Here is a 26,388-nt window from a genome sequence, read left to right on the forward strand (position 1 = left end):
CCCTTCGACGAGGATTCCTTGTGACATTTAATCATATTTATTTGTTGTTATTTTATATCACTGTTATCTCACCAATGCCCATAATATTGAAAACAAAAAGTTACCGATGTACATGTTTACATTATACTTGCATTCCTAGTCTCAAGAAAGTCATCGAGTGTTAAAGACTTGTATGGTGAAGACACAAAAGTAGTTTTGTTATGAGTGTTTTTCAAGTATGACGAACCTGTTATTTTATTAAGTAATGTGATGAATGCATGCATGCCTTTCACGGTCATGATTTCAGAAGATACAAGACTTTTGTCCAAAACCTTACTAGAATGTGTGTGGAAAATTTTTTGTTTCATAATAATATAAATTTTTATAATAAGTTCTTTGTAATACCATACCTCAGATGAATGCAGGTATCTATTCGTTAGGTGAATGTACTTTTTTTTTTAATAGGACAAGGCTTTAGGAAAATAATTTGTTGATAAATGGTGAGGTTTCAAATGTGGGCAATTGCTGAAACTGGCGTTCTTCCCTGTGATGATTAATGTTGTAAGGGATGATTATGGCATATTTTTATTAGTTGGCCATTATCATCTTAGTAGGGTATCCCATTTTTACCGATTCTTATCATTCTGTACATATATTATGGTGAATAATAAATTATTTAGTACTGAAAGTGGGATGCTCGTGATTTTTTAATAGCTTGCTTAAAATATTTTACAGTGTCCTGGAACAATGAGTATTGATGTATTTTGGGACAACCTTGACTTTTTATTATGTTTCGACAGACAGTAAAAAAAAAGGTGCCCAGGCTGTCGCACAATATTTCGCCTCAAGGGAAATAAACCCTTCGTTTGGAAAACTCGGGCTGTGGCACATAAATCCGCATGCTACCTTGTAATCCACAGCTAGAGTACCCGTCTATTTGTGTGTATGGTACTGTCCTGTATCTAGATATGGGACATCATCAAAATTGAAATGATCAATCTATCGATATACACCAATATTGTGAGCCATGCATTTGTGATATTTCCTGTTTAAATTCCCAGCAACCTAATTTTCTGTACCATAATTACGTTTGTTTTCATGTCGTAAATAAAAAGATTTAACAAATTTGCCAAGCAATGAAGGAACTTCAATGATGCCATAATTGTTAATATATATCAAGGGAGGACATCATTAAAACAAAGCAATGTAATGAGTATAATCCCGAACGTTTCAATCTTTCTTACTGCTAGCTCGAAAATTAAAATGTAATCGATTGCCAATAATCGGTTCTACTTGTCAATATACCTTCTTTCTGGTAGATTGAATAGCTTCTAATGCCATTGTTTACCGTGGATTGCTAAAATAACCGAATGAGCTAGTGTCATCACAGTTTCAAGCCTTTTTTTCTAGTAAAAATAATTAGAATTCAAAGTAAACTTGTAAACAGATATTTCGGTACCAGTAATCACCGAATTCAATGCCTCAGTTAACAATAAGGTACTATAAAAGCTATACAAATCATTCAATGGCGACCAGAATTGTACAAATAGGTGAAGTTGTCGAGGAGACCAATGCAACTCTAATGATGACTAATGTTTTCATATTTCTTATGGACGCATAAAATGACCACGAAAATGGAATTATTATTTCTTTGTTAATGAAGTAACAAAAATATTTATGAATGCAGGGTGTAGCATAAATGGTTATGGATGAAATTTGCATTATTGCTTTGTGAAGTATTTTTTGAATCTTCGCATTATGCCAGTTTGTTGTTTTCCACATAAGGCAAAAGAGGTAGAGAAAACGCTTTAGAAGAGCTGGCAACTCAGCTAGATCATCCGGTGTGACGTCAATCTTGAACCAAAGGAAACAAGAGTATAACGTTGTGCTGCCTTCGATGCCATCTTAGTATTACAAGGGCGAGGGACTTGAATTTGCTGGGCAACTTTACCGACTTTATTCATAGCCATCCTTGTATAGTTTTCTTTTATAAGTGAATAATTTTGTTCTGTGTGTAACGGCCCAATGGCTGAAACCGATAAATTGAATATTGACAGTATTATAGCACGGCTGTTGGAAGGTAAAATGTTTGTTGTCGTTGACCGTTGCGAAACACCGTCGTTAAAAAAATCGCCCCTTTACAGTCTTAACTTGCCGACTACCTAATATTTATAAGATAATATTACTTTTGCATATTTCATATCGTGTTCCTCGCACGTAACTAATGTTATTAAACATTATTTATTAAGAAGTGATCTGTGTTATATTCTTGTGTGGAATTATAATTTTGGAAAAAATTGTTATGCCTTTAAAATAGTTAATTGAAATTTAGTGGACAATTTGAGAATTTTAAATTTGCTCATTTTGTTTATAGTCCGTGGAGCACGGCCCGGCAAGAATGTTCAGTTAACAGAAGGTGAAATTCGTGGATTATGTTTGAAGTCTCGTGAAATTTTCCTCTCTCAGCCAATATTATTAGAATTAGAAGCCCCGCTTAAAATATGTGGTGAGTAATATTCATTTTCTTCCTACCTATGTGTTAACGGTTGAATGAATGTGTTGTGAATTGGTTCGAAATGTTCATTTGATTACAGTTTGTTGCCATGTTAGAAATGTGTGCGCTGATGGCTGAATTGTTTAAATTCCATGTGTTTAGAGTACTTCTCAGGTTATGTATCACCGAGAAATGGACCTTGGATTTCAGCTTTAAATTTGCACATATAATTTTGCCTTGAACAATTTGGTGGCGGATATTATTGAGATAGGTATCTACCAATTAACCATTAAATGAATACCATTTGCTTACTGGTACTACCTTCCTTGATTTGAGAGTTATCATGTTCATACAACAATTAATTAACTTGGGATCTTCCATAATATGTCTTTATTTTATTAGTGATTACTAAAGGTCTGGTCTCTCTGGAGTCCCAATTGATCCTTGTTTTTTCGGTTCACAGTTATCAAATAGTTGATATTGCTGATATTTATCCAAATTGGGACCTATCTTAACTGCTTTGACCTGCAGATCAGGTTCTTCATATACAAATGTTTTTGTTTGAGTTGTGCTACCTTTCCAAAGAGCACGGATATTTTAAAGTGGATCGTTTAAAAATTTACATTGGAATGTATATGCGTCACCTTTTCGGCAAGGGAGACTAATGGTGGATTTGGTTGTGATTATTTCCTCCTGTATCCCGCTACTGCGGGAAATGTCCTTGGTGTCTCCCGTCATAGAGAGCGTTTGAGTGCCAATTAATTGTTCTTCTCGGTCGGGAAGTCCGAGGTCGTTCCGTTGATTCGTTCGCTATCACATCTATAGTACGACATGTACTATCTTTATGTCTGGCAAGAACTTCTGCAATTCATGTAGCTGGTGTATTTGGGTCAGTGGACGAAGATGCCTGTAGCTTGTGGCGGTGGTGACGTTGCCGTGTCACGTGACATGTTAAGTGCCACTGGGCGCGTTCTTTAGGGAGGAGGGGATTTGCCGATAGGCTGCGTCGGAATGGTTTGGGGTTGAGCGCGGGCGAGGTCGGTGTACGAGGGAGCTTGGGCCTCGGCACCGTTGACAAGCCAGAGAATTTACCCGCGGAAATGCATGCGCAAGGTCTATTAGGTTGGGGCGTGTGGCCCTTGTACAACGTGTTTCTTAGCTTAAATTAATAAATAGTTAGATTCTCTTCCTTTCCTCTATCGATTTCGTTGGGGCTAACGCAGTTATGAGAAGAGCACACTCTTAACATTTGAAAGTTTTTGAAGAATCATTTTCGCAGCTTGGGGAATAACAATTGATTTGTTGGGGTTAGTCATTTGTGAGGTGGATCTATTGATCGTCTTGGCAGACCTTTTCGCCTTTTCATCGCTAGTCATAGTCGTGCCCCTTCCGGTTCACTATTGATCGTTAGGTCAGATTTTGCTGATTTGATCGCTGACCAAATATTAGCGCATATTTCCAAATCCATGCCGGCCGAAAATATTTTTGAAGCGCATAATTTTTGCCGACTTTTCAGATTATTATGTTTTATATTGTATGTCTTGAGCTAAATTGACGTAAAAAATTGGCTTCGAAGGTGGCGGAATACGTAGGATACCTGAATTTTGCTTACTAATACTAAGCTGATATAAGTATTTTCGTAAACAAGGAATAAGAAGCACGTCCCTCCTGTAATTAGTCTTCGAATTTCTCCGTCGTATAGTTTTTGAGGTTATGAGAAGCATGTGGCGTCAAATTAAAATTAAGAATTATGTTGTGGATTCTTACCGTATTAATACGGTAGGGTTCATTTGCGATCAAACTGTTTTACAGGGTGTAGATGTTCACACACAAAGATTTTAATCTATTCCTTCACCATAGTCGATCTGGTTTCACCTACTCTTTTGTTTTCGACTTCCTTTTGAAGGGCCTCAATCAATGCACTTGTTTATATTAATAAATCTCGCAGGTATGAAGTATTTACTACTTGTCAGGGCAGTGCTTAATGTTTTCGCTCCTGGTAGTTAGTTCTCTTAGAGAACTCCTAACCCAAAACCTTCACCGAGGATTGTGGCAACCGTGTTGTTGTCGTTTCAATCGTTAGTGCTACGTAATGCCCTCCTTTTGCCATCGCAGTTAGATTAGTAGTCAATTCTGTTAATAATCGATATTTCAAATGTTTTGACTTTTAGGATATTCGTAAATCGTTCCAGGGGAGCTTCTTTAAAGGTAAACCTGATCCGATTCTATTTTAGTTTCTTATATTTACGTAATTTCATTCCATTTGGAATTATAATTTAACCGGTCCAATGATTTGAACGACAATGCATTAAGTTTCAAATCTAAGGCAGGAAGTTCGTCCAAAAGTCGATAATAATTGTGAAATGCTATGATAAGTGATGGATAAGCTCAGGAAAGCCTTTGAGTCATTCCAAAGATAAGGATGATTCTAGAATTACGCCCGTTAACTTTTTGAATTTAGTTGTTTGATGTTTACACATAGAGCGCGAAGTTTTTCAAAAGCTTTTTGCTGCTCCCCTCGAAATAGGTGGGTTACCCAATGTCATGTTTTCCCTTGTGAAGAGGATGAAAACTTCTAAGGATTGGTTGAGTTTTTGTTTAAATATAAAGATGGTCAGATCTTGACTTCCTTGTTTTCATACGGTTCCTTGCATGATGTCATTTCTACTTTATTTAAGAAGGCGCAGTTGGCACTCATACGGTTGGTCTGGGCACGTCTAGTTTATCGTCGGCCGAAGGGTAAAAAGGGTGAGGAATAGCCATAGTGGCCCAAGGCCAGCATCTGGCTAAAAGTAGGCGATATCAAAAGGGGTGGTGTGAAGCAAAAGGTGTTCTGCTTCCAAAGCTTTACGGACCGATTTTTGTTTCGTAACGGAGGGCGTGATAGTTGCACACAGCGTGTAGGTTTGACGGGAGTGAGTAAAATCTAGTGGCATTTCGTGTACCTCCATTGGTAGCACGTGCTTAGCGTGTGTGTATCTTGACGTTAAAGTATTTACTTTTTCCGCGCAAAATGTGTTGCTGGTATCTTGCTTGCGTTAGAAAACCGATTTCTGTCACTCGTCACCCTGAAGTTAACTCGCTTTGCAGCTGAAATGTTTGTTTTTAGGAGCAGCCTGAAATAAATTCAGTTGCATTTGAGCCAGGTAAATGTGTTAGTCCTTAAATAACTCGACGAAAAGGAAAACTTTTCCGAGGCGCACCTAAAAATTTAAGATAAGCACCGCTTAGGCTCTTCATATCACGTTAATTTTATGCGATAAACCCCAGAGCAAAATTGTCTTGTCTCTTGTAATGGAGGGCTTTTTCTTTGGTTGTTATTCAGCAACAATTTATTTAGGTCAAAATATGCTAGTTACTTAACTGTTTCCGAAGAGTTTTGTCGTTGTTTCACGTGCCTTTTACTCAGAAAAGTGAAGGAATTTCGTTTAAGTGTACTGCGCCAGGGTATTACACTTCAGTGTTCGGAATATGATGTAAGGGTCAGAGTGCATAATATACCCTCGGCTGTAAACATAACTATTGTGACCGCGAGTCATGATTTTGAAGCAGCGTTCAGCAGGTTTTCAGAAATTTTGAGTTACACCACATCTTATGCTGGATTTTAACTTCAGCACTGCCCACGAAGTTATAATTCATGAAATATAACATGAGATAATATTTCTCGAGATTGAAAAGTACGCCTTGTTGCTCCCTTGCAATAGTGTTTCCCAGGTGCGCGCCTAACGTTCATGTGCTCTCATGGTTGTTTAGATAGAAAATAGAATATGTTTCGGCACAACATTAAAAAGATAATCCAATTTAAAGGCGAATGCGTGTAGTTAGTCATGTATTATGGAGACTGCATGCAATGTTTTCCAGAAAAATATTACCTCCTTTAAAGAAAACCTTCTTTCTTCCATTACCACGGTAGCCACGACGTACAAAAATCTCTCGTTATTTATGGATGATTTAATGGGAATTTCATACAGCGAACACGCCTAGGGGAGTGAGAGGCCAACGTTCTCATGAACACCAAAATTTAAGCTCCATTTCATTTGCCGTAATGCCTAATAACTCCTACGTAGACCCATACTCGTAGGAGTTCGTCGACTCCTGATGAGAGCTAAAACTTGACCCTGCCTCCCTTTTGTCAGGGGAATACACTTGCCATCCCTACACATCTTCCCGCTGTTAATGGTATGTTGTCATATTTCATCCAACATTTTCATATGTTGCAATATGAAATCTCAGGCCGACTGCATTGCGTATGCCCCGTGATAGGAATTCGGAAACATTGGTTGCTAAGCGACGGAGAGGACAGTGATCCCATGGTAAATTTGGGTCTCGCACGAGTGTTGTTGATCCGACGGGTCCTCCACGCGATGGCGAACACCGGGATTTTCGGGCCACCTCGCGAATCGCATCGGCGAATCCGCGTATTTACTCCACAGGGGAGCGTGAGAACGTAAAACGGGACGCACGCGCGTATTGACCTCTGTTATTGACGCCCCGGACATTCCAGACAATGACTCGTAGTACCCGGTGAAACGTTTCGCGTGCTCGTGTTCACCGGTCCGTATTTTTGAGATCTTAATTTTGTGTTGTCCATTAATAAGTCTTTGGCGTAACTGTTTTCTGCTGGTTTCCGTTTGAGCACGGAAAGCACATAGCGTGCGTGCGTGTAACTCTGCTACTCTTCGTAGATTTATCTCCTTTCCCCTTAAACCTCCCCCCCTCCCCTTCGCCCTTCCCCTTAAACTTCTGTTCTTTCCCAAGGTCGAGGCTGTGGGGGCTCAGCAGGTTTTTGGCTTTTGGCCAGGATCAATAAATGTGTATAAATGTCTACCACCAGCTTCTTGCAGGAGACTTAACTTCCTACTATTTCTGTCAAATGGGCCTAGTATTAGTTCGTTTTCAAATGAGTATATCCGATTCATATCCTTTCTCTGTAAACGCACGCCCTATAATTGCCGATTTCGCGTTCGCGGTGATGAACAGGTTACAAATGCCTGCGAACCATTTTCGGCTCAGGGTTCGTGCTGATTTGCGCTCTAATGTTTTTATGACGCGTGTATTCGTTCCTTATCCGCTACGAAAAGAAAGATAATGTTAAAGCAGAGCAATTACTTGATTCGTAAGGAGCATGCATCAGTGAAAGTTGTTTACCTACGTCACGTTCACAGGTGCATTTGTAAAGCGATCATAACCCATTTGTTCTAAGATAAAGATTCTTTTCATATTTTAACAAGTTATGTACCCTATGAGATGAGGAACAAGATTATTCATCAACAGAATTCAATTCTAAAAGAATTCTTGTTTAGGATATAATGTAATTTAATTACTCAGGGACAAAAGGGAACAAACGTGGAATGTAGTCTAAGTATATTTATGTGATATCCATCACCTGTTATGATTCTGTAAGGTTAAAAACTGGCTGAAGGTGTAACTTACCAGTTATTATTAAGTTATATTAATTTTTTTGTGCCCATAAAAGACCTGCGCAATCTAAGTTTTGAGGTTTTAGGACCAGTTGTGTTTTTGTTGATAAAATATCCAGTCCTCTCAATTTGTATTAGTCACCCTGCAATTCTAAATGTTAAAATTGCTAATAATGTTCACTAGATAAGATTAATTGAATGACCAGGTTTCAATGTATTAGATCATCTTCAGGTCCACAAGGAAACCCAGTCTGACAATGAAACTTATCTGCATTGGATTGCTAATCTGTTCTTTTGTTGTGCTCAAATTCCACCACATCATGCCTGAAACTACTCAATTTGTTGAGATAGCTGATCACACCTAAAAAATTAGTTTTAAGACAATGAGACAGTAGGTCACCTGCTCCTAGCCCTGTGAAAGGTAAGCATTTAGGAAATGAGGGTGGGTCGGTTCCTTCTCTTTTTGTGTTTTCTCAGAAATTTCTGATAACCCAGAGCACACTCAGCTGAGAGCGCCCGGATGAGCCACTGGGATTCAAATCCACCAAAGTTGTGCATAAAGAATTAAAGAATGAAGGAGTTACTGTTATATGGGGTAATGGATATTTTATATCGTACTGGTCAGGCCTCAAAGCACAACATTGTGTGGTGCCTGGGTCCGTGGTCAAGGATTTGGGGTAAACCCACCATAAGTCTACATCCAGAAATAATCCATTCCAATGCATGCAGCTTATTTTTGTGCCTCTAATTCGGTATGCATTTTGTCTGGTTTGTTAGGTATGGTCGCATAGGATAAATCTTCTGTGCAGACGATCGTCATCTTAGTGCCAAGAAAAATGCATAATAAAATACTGCTATTTGAAAATTTTGACATGAAATTGTGTCTCCAGAATAAATTTGCACTCATTTAGTCTAGGTGTATGGAGTGCTGTAGATATTTACTAACCTTCGTCCGCTTCAAATTCCTTTGTAAGAAGATTGCCTAATCCTTTCAAATACATTCCTGTCTGGGTGGTCTTTGATCTAATGTGTCTCTTTGATCTAATGTGTCTCTTTGATCTAATGTGTCTCTTTGATCTAAAAAACTTTTTGGTAAGCTTAACACATGAGGGATGTGCATTGTTCTTCCTGCATTTAGAAACATATTTTTAATAGGAGATGCATGATAGACTTAGTGCAAAAGCCACTTAAGACATATCTGAAGATGGAATGAATTGATAGGAAATATTGATCTTTTATGGATGTAACCTAAGCCAACGGACTGCTGTTAATAGTGTAAAGTGCATCGCTCATTATAGACAGTAATGCTGCTTTAAAAAAATTGCCTATGAGAGATTTAAAACCTAGGCCTGCAGCATAGTAAGTAGCTATACTAATCACAGCTAATGAGAGTCGTATGATCCTTCATGTCAATGTAGGGGCTGTATATTTTTAAACTATTTAATGTTATTATGTGCATTCAAAATATATTTCCAATTATGTATGTTTTACGCTTGTCAAGCATTGGATCAAATAATATTTGAATTTAATGGAAATGTTTTCTTGATCAGGGAAATGTTAATGGAGGAAAGTTTCTGCTCTTCTTTCCTCCCATTCCATGCACTGATTAAGATCAATGTACAATCTGTGTAATATTGTAGTGTATAGAGCATTGTTATTTGTGGGGGTGTCAGGGTTCAAACCTGAGAAATTACCTATGGATGCTGTTGTTTTTACCCAAAGTGTAATATTTTGGATATCGAATCTACATTGGAACCCCTTCGGCAACCTCACCCTGGTTTTATGAATTTCATATGCCTGTAGAGCTTGGCACAATTTGAAATTGCATTACGTGAGAATGACCTTAGGCAATACTGAGACAATTTCATTCTATTCATATTTCCTCTTCCATCCTCTATGATGTCATTCACATTAAGTGTTTGTGTGCCCTTGTCATCTTAACAACATGTAGCAACATGCGTGCATCAAATTTAGTTTTAAATTGGGCAAATCGCTTGCAGAAACTTATGAAATTGAATCATTTGTGTGTATGGTGATGATGTACTCAGTTTTTCGGGAGTCGTTTGTGAAGTTCAGAGATGGAAAGAATCAATGGTAGATGATGAGAGATCAGGTCGTCTGCATTTAATGCTAAAAATGTGGAAAAAGTGCAAGCTTAGTGAGATTAGACTGCCAAATGAAAATGGTTGAGTCACTAAACTTCAATTTGTGGGATCAATTTTAATGATTATGATGGAAGACTTAAAAAAAAAAAGAAAGCTGTGTGCTTTGTGTCGCATTTGCTCGCTGAAGATCAAAAAGATCATCGGGCGTCTGCCTCTGAATAGTTGGTTTGATCAAAATCCAAATTTCCTGCAAAGCATTATTACTGGAGACGAGGCTTGGTATCTATGGTATGATCTGGAGAAGAAGTGCCAAAGTGCTGAGTGAACAAGGCCTGAAATGAAACAGCTGATGAAAGTTTGTGCTTTCATGTCAAAGACAGAGACATTGCTGATCACCTTTGCAGAGACTGAGTCCAACAATAAATAGAAGTCCTTTCATTTTGTTGTTTGATCTGTGTTTCCAGTCCTGTAGCTTTTTGAAGACATAGTGTATATCAAAAGGTTTCAAATAGAGAACCACAGAAAGAGGCTAAAAAATAAGATGAAATTAAAATTTGATTAACTTATAAAGTGGCCACAAACTAAAACCTGTTGTCTTGAATCGGGTAAAAATGTCCACATAAACTTAGAAAAACTGTTAAATTGGAATGGAGGTCTCGGCTGTATGTCATAGTATCATCAAGTTCCATTTTTAAGTATTCTGCTCCATAGGATAGTATTGGGCAAAGTATTTACATTAAGATTCCTCCTGTTATGACATGCTGCCTAATGCTGGCCTATACTGCTGAATTCCCAAAATCGGAATTAGATGATAGAAAGCTCCTTAAAATGTGCCTGAATGGTGAATAAATACAGATTCCTTCCAGAGTTTTAGATATATTTGGGTTATCTTTGTTTCAGCCCTCATTTAATCAATTTTTGATGTGAAACTAAATGCTCGCAATACATTTTGAAAAAAATTGTAGGTTTAAACATTGCGTAAGTGCTGAAAGAAATTTTAATTTCAAAATTGTTTTGGACCTCAGCCCAACAAGTCCAAAATGCACCCTTTCATTTAGCCTAACAACTGGAGTGAAATTGCTGGTCAGTTCGTGGCCTCGATGAAATGAGGACACCTAAGTTGCACAAAAACTCCAATTTAAGATCAAAAAGTTTCTTTTTAAATATTTCAGTGTTGCTAATTAATGTATCTGAGAAATCTTAGGTTACCACAATCAAGGATATTGGACATTTGATTAAATTATCTGCCCTGATTAATGAATTGATTGAAAATATTTAGAATAACTCCTAAGTCTTGTACAGAGCATTCTAATCATTTCATTGAAAGTTTGATTGAATATATTTTAATCTGAAGCACAACAAAATAAATATTATAAGGAATAGAAATTATTAGAAAAGACATTTATGAAGGAACTAGGGGATTGAAAGAGTCTTAAATTAATAATTATTATTTAATTGGTGCTTCCTCTTAGTTTACTTTTGTTTCAATTGCTGTATTGTGTGTACAACGGAAGTATCTTCAGTGAAGGAATTTAAGAGGCCATTTGCGATTTCCTGTACTTGCTAAGTTTTTTCTCATGATTTTAATGAAATAATTGCATTATTGATTTTCCCTAGTCTCATTGCCAATATCAGTTAGTGTGGTGAGCTTGCTGCTATAAGAAATCTGTCTAATCAAACCAGTCTTAGTATTGTTGTTATCATTGGAACTTAAGAATTTTTTGTGCATACCAATAGATACTATGTATGAGGAAAGTCTGAAAAGTGGGTGCGAAAACAAAAGATACTTGAAGAATTCTGCATGTCCGGGTTTTCACCGCGTTGTTGTTTGAAGCCGACAACATCTTCGACCTGAAGACGCCGGATGAAACTTCGGCGAAACTGTTGTCGGCTTCAAACAACAACGCGGTGAAAACCCGGACATGCAGAATTCTTCAAGCCACCGCCGCGAAAATCTACGCAGCCATATACAAAAGATACTTATTTTTTTGAATGAACGGTTTTTTTTAAACTAGGGCTTCTCTTTACTGAAACACTTCATGAAATGCTGCTACAGTTGGTTGATCCCTTCTCGAGGTTAGAACATGTTGAATGTTATGGTTTTTGGTCAACTGTGAGCAAAATTGTCCGGCCCGTCATAGGGATAGCTTTCTCATGTCCAAATGTTTATGCAAAATGATGTGTGCAAATTCATGTGAGATGGTTACATCATTATCATTCTCTCATGAACTCTTCCATCATCTATCACTGTATGATGGATCCTATCAATGGTTTCTGGGAGCATTGACTTCAATACTGCATCCAGATCATTGTATCACTTGTATTCATATGGCCATTCTAATCAGTTATACCATTTATAAACCATTCCTAATTAAGGTGCAGAATGACTTTAATGTTTATCAAGTTTCTGTTTAGTCTCTTGAAGTGATGCTTGATAAGAACATGAAATTGTCTTGTAGCCTTTCTTTTAATAACCCTACTTGCTTGATTCAAATAAGTACTAAATTCCAAGTAATAGACCAATCCTGTTCAAATTCTTGCTAGAACTTTTCAAACTACTATCATATAAATAGAGGAATAGGATTGAATTTTTATTCATTGCAAGTTCAAACAGGAGAAGCTGATTTTTGCTATCTTTTGAAGTCAGAAAGAATTAAGTGTTTATTGTATCATTTTTGTGTTCCTTTGCTGTCATTCAATTATATGTGCCTATCTCATCAACAGGTGATATTCATGGACAGTACTACGATTTGCTTAGGCTCTTTGAATATGGTGGCTTCCCTCCAGAATCAAATTATCTCTTCCTGGGGGACTACGTTGATCGAGGGAAACAATCTTTAGAAACCATATGTCTTTTATTGGCATATAAGATCAAATACCCAGAGAACTTCTTCCTTCTTCGTGGTAATCATGAGTGTGCCAGCATCAACAGGATATATGGGTTCTATGACGAGTGTAAGTACTGTATTCTTTGCATTTTCATGCTTAACAGCATCCAAAATTAATGTGGTGTGATTTGAATTTTGCTACTGCTTAATTGACAATTTTTAAATGTATTTTTGGAATTTTTCCTTTTATTTATGGGCCTTCTTTAATTCAGTGTATGTAGAGCTAGGAGACAACTTCTGCCCTTTCAGTAAATAATTTAACATGGATAATGGCGTAAAATTTTACTTAATGTGCATAATCTTTTATATATATGTTGTAATGGTGAAGTAGTTCTTTGCTAAAAGTTAATTATTCTCTCTGGAATTGTTAACGGTAGTCTACTGTTTAAGTATGTTTTGGATGGATACAGACTGAACAGAGGTACATTTTGTAGTCTTACCTAATAAGACAACCAGACACACCACACCTCAATAAACTGCTCTTCAATTCCAGATATCTTTTTATCTTCATCTGTCCTAACATAAACCTAATCTGTTACCCTTTATAAATCATGTTTCATTTCTAATCGGATTGCCTTGCATCTTTTATTTCTCCCAGTAGTCTCCTCCTGAAAATCATTACTAATCAACCTGTGATTTTGTACATTTTTTTTAGTTCTGTTTATTTAATTCTACTAAATTTATCATGGTCAACAGAATGTAATGACTTGCATGTGTAACACTCCCCTACTTTAGTTTCATTATATTTAACCAATTTTGTCCGGGTATATTAATGAAAAATCCAATAATTTAGCAGTATATAAAAAGTATATTCCAAAAGCTCCGAACTTTTGGCATATATGTATTTAAAGCATTTTCCTTGTGTTGATTGCAGGAGTTATATGCGATTGCTTGTTCATTAATATGGTGTTCATAATGAGGTTTAGTGTGTAAGGTAGTCGGTATGTAAATGTATGCCATTATTAATGAGGGCTCTAGAATATAATTAGCGAACAGTTAAATTCTTATTTGCATATATGAATTCAGCATGTTAGCAATTAAACATGAGGATATTTTCTATTTTGTTAAAATCCAAATTAGAATTATACTTAAAAGTTATAAGAACTAATTTTATCAATAATTGTTTAATATTGACGTCCCAAACTACTGCACTATTTGTTTTCACAAAGTCAACTATAAAGCTGTAATTCTTATTGTACTTAGTAACGCTACGTAAGAAGAATACTATTCTTTAACTTCATTTTTTTTACAATTCGATGCTATGGACATGAGCAGTAATGCAATGTTCTATAACATAATGCTTCATCGATTCATTACATGGAGTTCTCATCAAAGTATACCTTTTCCGTAAAGGTTTTCGTCACTCATTGCATAATGAGATGCAACCACAGCAATTATTGATTTTCATTCCATTGAAAATACCGAAATGGAGTACATCAAGATGTTGCCCAAAACAGAAGGAAATATATCACGTGTACATAAGGCAGAGAGCTGTTGGAAGCAATATATAATAGCATAGTTTGGGCTTCAGATACTTTCTCATAAGCATTCTAAAACTGATGGAAATATAAATAAGTGAACTTTCAATTTAAAAAGTTATATGGTTTTTGGGCATTGCAGAAATAAATGTTTTTCTTTGTGCAATAGCTATGGTATTTCTATCGTAAATGAATTTATAAACAGCAAGCTAAAATTATTTCAGGGTAGTCTTTTGTTGCAATGTATTTGAAAGAAAATATTAAGAGTATGACTTAATTTAAAATCTTCAAATTTTGCTCATTTAACCTTAAGAAAATATGAAGTGGTCAGTACCATTATGAATCCATTAGAATCACCATTCCTGACGATGACAAACGAGAATTAATTATTCCCCATTGCTCTTGTTTAACATATTCATTTAGAAGGAATTTTACAGTGGCAACATAGCAAAAGTCTGCTCTGTTGTCAATTACTACTCAACTTGAATGCTGCCAAGATAATGCCATTTCGAGTACTATGTATTCAAATTATTGTATGGAGCCTATTTTGTGTTGCAAAGTTGTTATATTTTTAAACAATTATGTCGGCTCGTACTCAGGCTCGTGAAATATTCATATTGGATGGATGACTGTGTTGGATGAAATCCCTTCTTTTTTAACTTTAGAAAGTTGTGTGTGTGTGTATATGTATACCAAAAGTTCATGATCCATAACTTAAATAGAAGTTAAATAAGGTTGTAATTTACAGCTATAAATAGTAATAAATTTCTTGAGTCTGATGATAAGATTTGTGGGAAGTATTTGTGAAGTGCATTAATCCCAACACTTAAAGTTATATCTAGCATTCAGGGGTTGGTGCGATGTAGTAGTTTCGCCTTATGCAGCTAACTAAGATTGTATAAATGTCTCAAGAGTAGTGATTATAAAAGCAATTAATTAGGTTGATAGGTAATAATTATTTTTATGGAATTGAAATTGATTATAAACTTTTGCTCTTGCAGGTAAACGAAGGTATAACATAAAGTTATGGAAGACGTTTACAGACTGCTTCAACTGCTTGCCAGTGGCTGCCATTGTGGACGAGAAAATTTTCTGCTGTCATGGTGGATTGAGCCCCGATCTACAATCAATGGAGCAGATTCGGCGTATCATGCGGCCTACTGATGTACCTGATCAAGGTCTCCTATGTGACCTGTTATGGTCTGATCCAGATAAGGTGATTGCTTGCATAATTTCCTTGTGTAGCGTGAGTCATCTAAATATTTTGTTTGGAAAGTTTGCCAATATTTATTGTAATGGTTTGTAATAGCATTTAATGTTCAACCCAGGAAATTGCAGCATATTTTATCAGTGCATACTGGCCTTTCTGTACTCGGCCCATCCATGTACAGAATATGAAATAACTGATCACCATTTTGAACTTTCACTCCCAAGTTTAAAATATTTATTTCAAAGTGGAACCTGATTAGTAGGATCCTCCTTAGCATAGTTTTTTGAACTATCCATCAAGTGAAAGAGAAGAGCATACTTTTCTGCAGAATTATTTGTGAAAAGTATGTTTTCTCTTTCATTTGGTGGATGTACAGAACTTCCATGAATAGGAAGCGTGTAAGGTTTATTTATTGAATTATTTATTATGGTCCTAATTCCATACCTTAGAAATGCTGGAAAAATAACTTGGTTAATGCACTATAAATATTGTTGATTTTCTATTTGGTATGCTCATGAAGTGTTGTAGGTTGTATGTTCATGCATGAGTAAAAATAAATATAAATTTTCATCTGATATTGTTAAAATACTGTCAGCCTAGACTGCCTAACCATTAATGTAATAAATAACAGTTACCCTGGTCAAAGTATTTTTGTTAATTAATGTCCATCCAATTAGAATTTATATTTATATTGTATCCTTTGAAATTCAGCATGTTTGATTGATGGTAGTGTCATCTGTGAGTAAGCAGTAGAATTTAGTCATGCCACTGACATTACCTGCTGACGCAGGTCTGGCCCATTTACATCTCAAACCAGCAGTATCACATTTTAGGAGGTATGACTTTCAAAGAGTGCAATTGCAGGTTTATATTTGATAGGCTATGCTAAAATGCATCATCTAGGAGATAGTAGAAGTAGAGATGCTGAACAAGAATTAGAGAAAGTACCAGGAACAGAATTTGTTCCCTCTTTAATAAAAATTGTCAGGACTCTGGGTTTGTATAAAATTTCTTAAAGAATGTTGTGGTGGTAGAGTGATAATATCTTCACATGAACCTCTGCTAACATTTAGAAACCTAAATCAGAAATGAAATCCATATTACCTTGAGCTAATTTAAAATTGTATTATCATTTAATAACTATTTGATATATAAAGATAAAATAGCATCATGAAAGTTGATGCAATTTTCTTGCATTCGAAAATAACTTAAAAAAAAAACTATTATATCTCACCGAATTTTGATTTTTTCCCCCTTGACATCAACCATTCTCTAATTTTTTTAATCTCAATTCTGAGGAAATTTATTATTATGAGATCATCAATTAATTATAGCTACTTATTTAATTTTCTAGGAACTTATTCAACCAAGAAGGGTGAAAATTAAAACCTTATTTTTTCATTTCTCGTGCTTTAAACATATAAACATATGTATTGCCATTTCCTCAACCAACTCATGAAAAATATCTCTTTCGACTTCATTCCTCCTTGTAGCATGATATAAATTTCATTAAGAATAGTAAATGTGATAAACTGGCTTGTGATTATTTCAGAAATTGAACTACAGTGCTATACCTGCCATAATGGGGATGACAACTATAATTTCTCTTGGGGGGGAAGAATATTTTTTAAGTGTAACTCATATCCTTATCAAGAATTTTTAATGCTTCTTGATCATGGTGAACGCACTCAACTGAGAGTCCTAATTTTCTAAAATGTGTTTCTCATACATTGTATGGTGTTACCATCCTCATTCCTAATCCAAATAATTCACAATTATTCAACTACTGCCACTATGTATGTTGTTTATCCATGTAATTGAAGAGCAAATTTTGAAATTATTTCAAATGCATGTTGACAATACCTAGTTGCTGAATGTTCTAAATAACTTGCTGGATGTTTAGAGAAGTAAGAATATGTGGAAGTTTGTCAGAAAAAGTCAATTTCAGAAAAAATGGAAAGTGAAATAATATTCATGTTTTTCTTTACATAAATTGGGGCAATAGTGGCCTCAACATACTTATCGGATTCATTATCAATGTTGAACCCCTAGCTAGTTGATTCAATCTATGCAGTTGATATATCATTAGTTCTAAAATATCTCATGAGTTTGTATCTAATTCCTTTTATTCCATGTTTCTAGGACACAACTGGTTGGGGTGAAAATGACAGAGGTGTTTCTTTCACTTTTGGAGCTGAAGTGGTTGGGAAATTCCTGCATAAACATGACTTTGACCTCATATGCCGGGCCCATCAGGTAATGATTCATGTCATGGGTTATTTCTTTCGTTCTCTTTTGTCCACGTTTTTCTGGATGGATGATATTTTCCCTTTACTCTTCCTCGAAGTTAAGTGTTGGCTTAAAATTATGTGCATCGAGAATTTTTTTGCAACCTGTTTACAACAATGCTCCTCTAAGTATTCTTTTTCCATCAATGGTGTTCCTAATCGTTTGGAAGGAAAATTATTTCCTTTAATCATCCATTATTAGGCATGCATATAATTTCCCCCAATAAAAATGGTGGCTATTCATTTTGGAATGATCTGTGCTTGTATAGAAATTATGTACCTATCAGTTGGATATTTAAAATAAGATTATTTATGGTCAAAAAATCCTATGGCTGATTTCAAATCATATATTTTTAACTTGATCTATTTTATATATGCCTATTGCAAATTAAACTATTTCGTGATAATTGAAAATTACCATATCAGAAGGGTGCGTAAAAAAAGGTTTTTTCCCTACTGCATTTTGTTCTTGTTCATTTTAACTACTTTACGTGGCTGATATATTTTCTTAATATCTTAAAATTCAATATTATGTTGTCATTACATGTTATAAGGCTAACTCTTTACTGTAAAACTCAGATTTGCTAACTATTATTGAATTGCATAAGTATTTTTTCTTTGGCTGTGTGTGATAACATGTTCCTCGTTTTACAATGTTGGAGTTTTTTAGCTGTGAATTTTAAAACTGTATTTGCTCGTAATCTTATTGTTCACAGCAGATCATGTTGTTATTTTTTTGTGGAAGTGAAAATTTATATTTGTCCAAAGCTATTAATAGGTGTTCAGAGAACTTGTTTGTTGTCACTATGGAAATTTGCTGCATGGTATTGTCACATCTCCGTGCTGTGCCTATTGAACTTAAATGCTGTACTGTATTAATAGTTCTACTGATATGGTCATTTTCAAGGTTCAGAAAAATTTTGCATCTAAGTCACTAGAAATTCAATGTAAGAGAACATCTCTGTAGCTTAACTCAGCCTGGATGTCTACCCAACAGCAGTTGACAATTAAAGTTACTGTTGCTGTACACCCTACTGTTTCTTTAAAAAGTAATGCCGATGGGTCTCCTTTTTTTGTATAGAGAGTTTAACTTCTGTTAGTTGTGAGGGTAAAAAGAAACTTAACATTTCCACCGTAAAAATTTAATATTTCACGACCATGGTTTCATTGCTGTGCATTATCATCAGATAACATACATCAACATTTTTCATCTCATATAGTCTGGCACCAAGAGGGGAGTAAGGGAGAGGAAAAGGGGTAAGGTAGGGAGAGTAAGGGAGAGGGTGATGCGCAGCCAACGAAACCAGGGTCATGAAATATTAAATCTTTATGATAGCAATGTTAAGTTTCTTTTTACCCACATAATGAAGGAATTCCACAAAGTTAAACCTGAATCTGTTATGTTCTGTTAGTTGTGTTCATGTGCTTACATTGAACTGTCTCAATCGTGCATTTTCCACACTAAGCATGTTTTGACATCCAATTCCTCACCACTACTAGTCGGGGTCCATGTATTTGTATTTTATATTGTTTTGTTTTTATCTTTAATTTTACTGCCCAGAAAGAATCATTTCTTGAAAGACATTTCCATCTAATGACTGAAATGAGCTATTTTTCTAATGATGACTGAGGAGAGGCTTCAATAAGGCACAAAGGAAAACAACTGAAGAGCTCATTAAAGGGTCCAAGTGAATGGAAGACGTAATTAGCATCATTTTCCTTATACAAAGCTACTCAGTTAATTCTTCCCATCTCCTATACTGGCATTGAGGGGAACATTTATCATGGGATGACAATGAGGCCTCAAAACGTCAGTGAGAATACAGTGAAAGCCAAGAGCATGTAAAGGATAGCAGCCATTGCTCACAAATTGATGTAATACTCTATTGCCTACGGCAAAATGTTTTTTTAAAAATCATGCACTGCCACATGTCTTAGGTTTATTCTTTTTCGTAATTCTAATGGACCCAAGAGCTTCAAAAGCATCACATTTTATATTTAGTTCACAATGACTATTCCAATAAATATTCTCATTGGTAAAAATGTGATATTGCTTCTTTAAGAATTTAACTTGCACCATGTTGACTTCGCATAAAATGACATTAACAGCATGCCAAAGATTTTAAAATTGTACATTTTCAATTAAAATACACTTTGAATGAGCTTCATTACTATTTCGTTTCTAAGATTGGTTTATTGCAGCCCACCAGTTTTCTCTGATGTGTTAATTCCCTTATCCCCCAATAGTTTCTATGTTTTACGTCCTTTTAATTTGTTCTATGTACTTGTCGATTGGCCTTTCTCACAGGATGATCCCTGTGATTTTCCCTTCTTTGATATACATAATGGATCAATTGCTGTAAATTGTCCTTTCCTCTTCCACTTTTCTATTTACATCCTTGTGTGGTCTGTCCATTTAATCTTCAGCATTGTTGATGAAAGAAGTCTCTAGACTTTTGCTAATTTATTTTATTTACAACCTAGGTTTATTACAGCGTGACATCTTCAGGTGAAAAAAGATGTTTTTCCCTGAAAATGTGAAGCTTTATCAAAACTAGTCGTACAGACAGCTTTTTTATTAGCAAAAGCTAAGTGTCTTCTTTCATCATGAAGGATTTCCATCATTTTATGTCAGAAACTTTATTCAGCATTCTCCTTCAGTGACATGTTTCAAAGACTGATTTTTCACGAGTCTTCAATTGAATGAAAACTTAAATGCAGCAGATGAACTAAAATTGGTGATCCAAAAACATTTTAAGTGTAGAAGATGAAGGGTAAAGGGAATGATAGATGTGAATTTTAGAACTTGTTGGAAACAACAGGTATAGGGAACTGAACTAATGAGCTTCTATGCCTCATATTTTCAACATCCACCAAACAATTCTCTTACGGTCCTTTTGTGAGAAATAGGTTTCTTGTGTGGTATATGTCAATAATAATGTAAGAATTCACCTAATAAACTGTCTTTTTCTTTGAAAACAAAATTCCAAGATCTTGGGTTATTAAATTGAACTAACAATTGAATGAAATTGTAATTAAAACCACAGGAAAAAATCAGCCTAGAAAAGTACTTAAGTTAGACAAGGGCTGTCTGCAGTTTTTGTTATTTCTAAATTTATAGTAGATTGGTGAGTCAGATGAATGGGTGAGATACAGATCCTAATATGGGCAGGGGAAGGAGTAGATAAAAGTTTCACAACATGAATTAAAAGGAACTATTACTACAGCTGTATGAATATAGTATAATAGGAAGAATCAACACAAGCTTAATAGTGGGCAAAGGATATGGTGAGGGAAATTAGAAGAAAAGTAAATAAATAAAAATAAAATGATGTAGGGGATTGGAACAAAACAAATGATATAGCCAAAATACGATTGCAAAAATGCTCTAGCTAAGGTGTAACTGATAGCTCTTGCCCTTATACACCCCGGCGGCAGTGGGGTAATGTCTGCCATTCCGAGGGTCCCGGGTTCGATTCCGCCTATGTGGGTTTTCCTCCACCTAGGGCTTGGGTGTTTCTAAGTGTGACCATTGTTACCATTGATAATAGTGCAATATAATGGCCAAAATGTGCTTTTTACAAACTAATGCTAAATAAATAAATCACTCTTCCCGATAGGGCTTACGAGATATTTCTCCCTGTGCCAGCAGCCCATCAATCACACATAATAAAATAAATGCAAATAAATCAGGCGCTCTCTAGCTTGGATGTACTAAATAGCCTTGATCCTTGCTAGTTGCTGGAACTTACACAACCAGGGCTTGCGAGAGGTTTCCGTCTACGCCAGTGGCTCACAAATCACTCACTTGGGTATTCGTAACAGGTCCTCCGTGGAATCTCTTCCGACGTTAGTCCTGTTACCCACAGTTAGGGAAAGGTAAGGGAGGTGCCCAGAAACTGACAGCGTTTTGACTGTCAAGCAGTCCTCCTCAGAGAAGGAATGATGCAGTCTCAAGTGTAGTGTCTTATATATATACTGTATGTATTGTAATGGTAAAAAATAGGAGGGGGGGAGTTGTTGGGGAATGTGTGGGGAATGGTCAAGTTGGAGATTTTTGCTATTTTGAGGGGTGAGGAGGGACGGGAAGCCGTTGCGTGGGTTATTGTGAAAGCAGTACAATGTATACGTAGTCATTAATGGTGGTTTTTTTGGAGTTAGGTAATTCTGGTATTTTGCAAAGGAGAATAAGGACGATGAGATTGGGCCCTTGTTATAGTTCATGAGTTTATTTTTGGAGCAGTGGATGTGGATCCTTTCATGTTAGTCTAATAAGTGGTTCAGTGCAGAGTTTAAATTTTTCAAATTAATGTTGTGTGAGTGTTGATACATATGTTCTGCATATGTTGATCTTTCATTATGACCTAGTCTGTTGCAAGCCATGTGTTCTTTAAATTGTGTGAGAATATTTCTGTCTGTTTTTCAAACCGACAATTGGTCACATTCGGGACAACTTATCTCATATATGCTTGATTTTTGGAGTGACTCAATGAGATCTTTTGTGTTTCCTATAAGTGTTTCCAGTTTGTTGTTGGTGATGAATGTAGGTTTTCTACCATGTTTTTTGAAAATTGGAGCAAGTCCTTTCGTCAGTGTCTGGGGAAAGGTAATTTTAGGTATTTCTTTTCATCAGTGGCTACTAATGTGGTGCTGTCTAGAAATAGTTTTTGTTTCTTGAGAATCTTATCGATGATGTTTGGGTTGTAGCCTTTTATAGTGGTGGTTCGTTTTATGTACTCCAATTCTGATTGAAATATTGCTTAGCTCATTGGGATGTTAAAGAGTCTATGGACTAGGGAATGAAACTCAGTGTGTTTGTGTGTATCATGTTCAAAAGACGACTGATATATGTGGTTGTTGGTGTGTGTGGGTTTTCTGTAAATGTCGCAGGAAAGTTAATTTGTATTTGTCCGGTTTACTCTGATATCTGCAATATCGGAGTAAATGAACAATTAATAACTTAACCCCCCCCCCCCCAAATTAACAAAAATCCCCAACAGGACCACTCCTCCTACCTTCCCTTTCCACCCGACATTTCCCAACAACTCCTCCCTCCCCCTACTCTTGACCATTACAATATGCACAGTATATATGACCCCACACATGAGTCGGCATCATTCTTTCTCTGATGAGGACTGCTTGGCTGTCAAAACACTGTCAGTTTCTGAGCACCGTCATTACCTTTCTCGAAGTGCGAGTTATAGCACTAACATCATAAGAGATTTCACAGAAGACCTTTTTGGGTGAGTGAGATTTGCAAGGGTTAAGGCATTTATGCATACCCAAGCAAGGGAGTGATTAGCAGGACACTGGCGCAGGTAGAAGTCTCTCGCAAGCCCTGTCTGGGAGAGGGTTTGATAGGGGTGAAGGTCAATGCTACGAGGGTCATCCGGAAAGTAGTACCCGTTCGTGAAATAAAGACACAAAAGTAAATATTAACAAACATAAAAAATTTTATTTGAAAGAGGATACTTTAAACTACTTCTCAACATAATCTCCAAGCAAATTAAGGCATTTGTCATAACGTGTGACAAGTTTCTGTATTCCTGCTGCATAGTCCTTTGCCGCCAGCTCATTGAGATACGCGAGGGACCCATCTTGCACAAATTTTTGCATAATGCAGATGGTGTTTAACAATTTCATGAACAATTGTTCGAGAAACATTGGGAAAATGCTCACAGATGTCATCAATTGTGACGCGCCGATCGTTCCTCACGAATTCGTCAACTGAGCTCACCAGTTGGTCTGTAATGACAGACGGTCTCCCCGAACGCTCATCGTCGTGTGTGTTCCCCCTCCCCATGTTGAAGTTGCGACACCACCGCCGAACAGACGACTCGTCCATTACATTGTCTCCATACACCTCCTTTAATTGGCGATGAATATCACATGGGCGAACGTTTCTTGCATTGAGGAATTTAATCACTGCCCTCACTTCACAACTGGCGGCGTTCTCAATTTTTTTAAACATTGTAAACAATCACAGAAACAACACAGGCAATGCTAGCGTCACGCAACTTGGCTCAGAGAAGGCAGACAAGCCACTGAAGCTATCTGACCTCGTCCAGCGGCTACTCGCGTCGTCAGCACTTCATGCGGCACGAACGGGTACTACCTTCCGGATGACCCTCGTATTTAGTCCACCTTAGCCCAAGCGGTTTTGTTATCGTATTTTGGTCTAATCATTTGCCAAGTTTCCAAATATGTAAAAGGTAAATACATAAACTGTTCACGAGCGTGTACTGAATATTTTTGTCATAGTTGAAATTTATAAATGTGTAGGACATTTAAACTTATATTTTATTTATTGTGTTTGAAAGTGGAAGGTATATTTTCCCACGTAAAAGAAATGGTTTTCCATTTTTCCAAGTATAATTTTATCTACACTATTGGACAATTGATTTTTATGAACAATTAAAAGGCAAGCTAATACAAATTGAGTAATAAAAGACTTAGAAAATTTGATGGATTAATAATTGGCATTGATATTTGAATGATCTAATTTCACTTGATTTGAGTTTAACTATTTTATTAATTAAATGATTTCTTTTTCAGGTTGTGGAAGATGGTTATGAATTCTTTGCCAAGAGGCAGTTGGTCACCCTGTTTTCTGCCCCCAATTATTGTGGAGAGTTTGATAATGCTGGAGCGATGATGTCTGTGGATGAAACTTTAATGTGCTCCTTCCAAATTTTGAAGGTAATTAAAAAACTTTGGTTTTGTACTTTCTGATAAATGTCACTATTGCCTATGATGAAAGAAAACATGAGATATGAGTTTTTCTGATTTTTCTAGTCACCAAGGCTGAGGCTTATGATATATTTTGTCAAATGTTTTGAATTATGTATTTGTATGAAACATTTATATTTTGTGAAATAAGCAAATTTTTTTTTTTCCCCTTCCCTCTACCCACTCCCTTAGCCTGCTGACAAGAGGAAATTTACATATGGTGGTTTGAATTCTGGAAGACCTGTGACTCCACCTCGTGGAGGAACCAACAAAAATAAGAAGAAGTGAGGTGAAATGTGACTTATTCAGTGTTTGGTGGATTTGAAGACCAAAGTGGAACATTGAAGTGCGTTGTTCCTAGCATCCTCCTTGCACAGTTTCCCAACACACTTCTCTGACCTTCAACTTCCCGCCCTTGCCTTTAGACCCTATTTTCGCCCAGCGAAGGTCTTCTACTCATACATAAAAAAGGTCGAGGAGGATGGGGACAATGGGGGAAATGCAACGCCTCAAGAGAAGCATTAGATGAATATTTGGACCAGATATCCCTGGACAGCTTCAGGGTTAGCTGTAACATTCTCTCTTTATTTCTTGAAAGAGAGTGTTTCAAAACCAACATTATTGTATTAATGGTGAAAAAGTGAATGACTGGTGATTTCTTATTCATTTTTGTATCCTTTTTGAAAGCCTCTGGGTGAATTGTGTCTGCACATTTCCTAGATGGGGAAAGTCATCTTGGTGTCGGTAGACCTCTACATTAGTATTTTCCCATAAGCTGGATTCATCTGATTTCAACATCTGGAAACATGGAGGTGCAGAATTGTAAACTATCCCTTTCATTCCAATTTGGTCTTTACAACCTGTCTTACAAGAAGAGGAAAGCTTTGGAGAAATATATTCTTTCCTTGAGGAATTGAATTATGTAGAATGCAATGAATATGTCACGAATATGTCACGAAATTTCATGTTAGAAATTATAGCACTTGTTCACAATATTTTAATCTGCTATCTTTGTGTTAATGTGGTAGTGTCAGAGTTAATTGACACACATCTTTATTCACCAAAGTATGGCTATTGTAATTTATACATCATTGCTATCAAAAAATCTATTCCTCAAAAGCTCTTTGTTCAACCTACCATGGAGTTACTGCTGGTGTGTTAAACTTAATAACCTCTTGCTAATATACTGTCATAGTGAGTAGTATTGCTGGGGAATAAGTGAATTTTGCATCCATCCAATATTAAGCCGATTAGTTTATTACACATTCATCTTCACTTCCTCTCCAGCTGTACTACTTGATTACGAATGACAGAGGATAAATGTAAATAATGATTAGCATAGGTAATAACAAGCAACTTCACAATGTTAAGAATGTACTTTTAGGCGCCAAATAAACATTTCCCAGTGAAAATGAATTTTATTAATTGTTAACTATAATCCCTTTTGTTATTTTCCCTTGGAGCATTTCTTTTTCCAGAAAATAAATTTGAATGTTATAATTCATGTGGTGAGTAATGATAATATAAACCAACCTATGGGCTAAACGAGAGGTCCTCCTTCATGAAAAAGTTAAATAAGTCATCCAGTAACCAGAGCTGCACGTATTTAAAATTCAACTTCTGCTTTAATGGAATTCTCTCGAAGAATTTGGTCAACTTCGATTTTCCGCGTATTTAAATGGTAGTTAGCTAGACTGCGCATTGTGATGGGGTGATCGTTAGACTATTTCCTTGATTTTCCCGGGATTAATCGTAATAAATTGAATTATGTCTCCGTCCTGTCGCGGTGATTTGCGG

General features: G+C 36.2%; 1 protein-coding gene across 1 annotated transcript; it reads left to right on the forward strand.

The window, feature by feature from the left end:
* Positions 1–1,859: 1,859 nt before the first annotated feature.
* Positions 1,860–26,003, forward strand: LOC139693480 (serine/threonine-protein phosphatase PP1-gamma catalytic subunit A). The gene is made up of 7 exons (XM_071591657.1): positions 1,860–2,059; positions 2,354–2,485; positions 12,723–12,953; positions 15,366–15,580; positions 17,717–17,830; positions 24,418–24,561; positions 24,784–26,003. Exons 1-7 carry the CDS (start codon positions 2,005–2,007, stop codon positions 24,877–24,879), a joined length of 987 nt encoding a protein of 328 aa, XP_071447758.1. The 5' UTR covers positions 1,860–2,004; the 3' UTR covers positions 24,880–26,003.
* The last annotated feature ends 385 nt before the right edge of the window (positions 26,004–26,388 follow it).

Source organism: Hetaerina americana, unplaced genomic scaffold, assembly GCF_022747635.1.
Source record: "Hetaerina americana unplaced genomic scaffold, ioHetAmer1.1.p SCAF_5, whole genome shotgun sequence".
NCBI classification, from domain to species: domain Eukaryota; kingdom Metazoa; phylum Arthropoda; class Insecta; order Odonata; family Calopterygidae; genus Hetaerina; species Hetaerina americana.

What these genes read in the sequence shown, in the direction of transcription:
- LOC139693480 (XM_071591657.1), top strand. Translation starts at nt 2,005, where the DNA reads ATGGCTGAAACCGATAAATTGAATATTGACAGTATTATAGCACGGCTG. An exon ending in TATAGCACGGCTGTTGGAAG is followed by an intron (nt 2,060 to 2,353) that starts GTAAAATGTTTG and finishes TTTTGTTTATAG; the next exon opens with TCCGTGGAGCACGGCCCGGC. An exon ending in TATGGTCTGATCCAGATAAG is followed by an intron (nt 15,581 to 17,716) that starts GTGATTGCTTGC and finishes CCATGTTTCTAG; the next exon opens with GACACAACTGGTTGGGGTGA.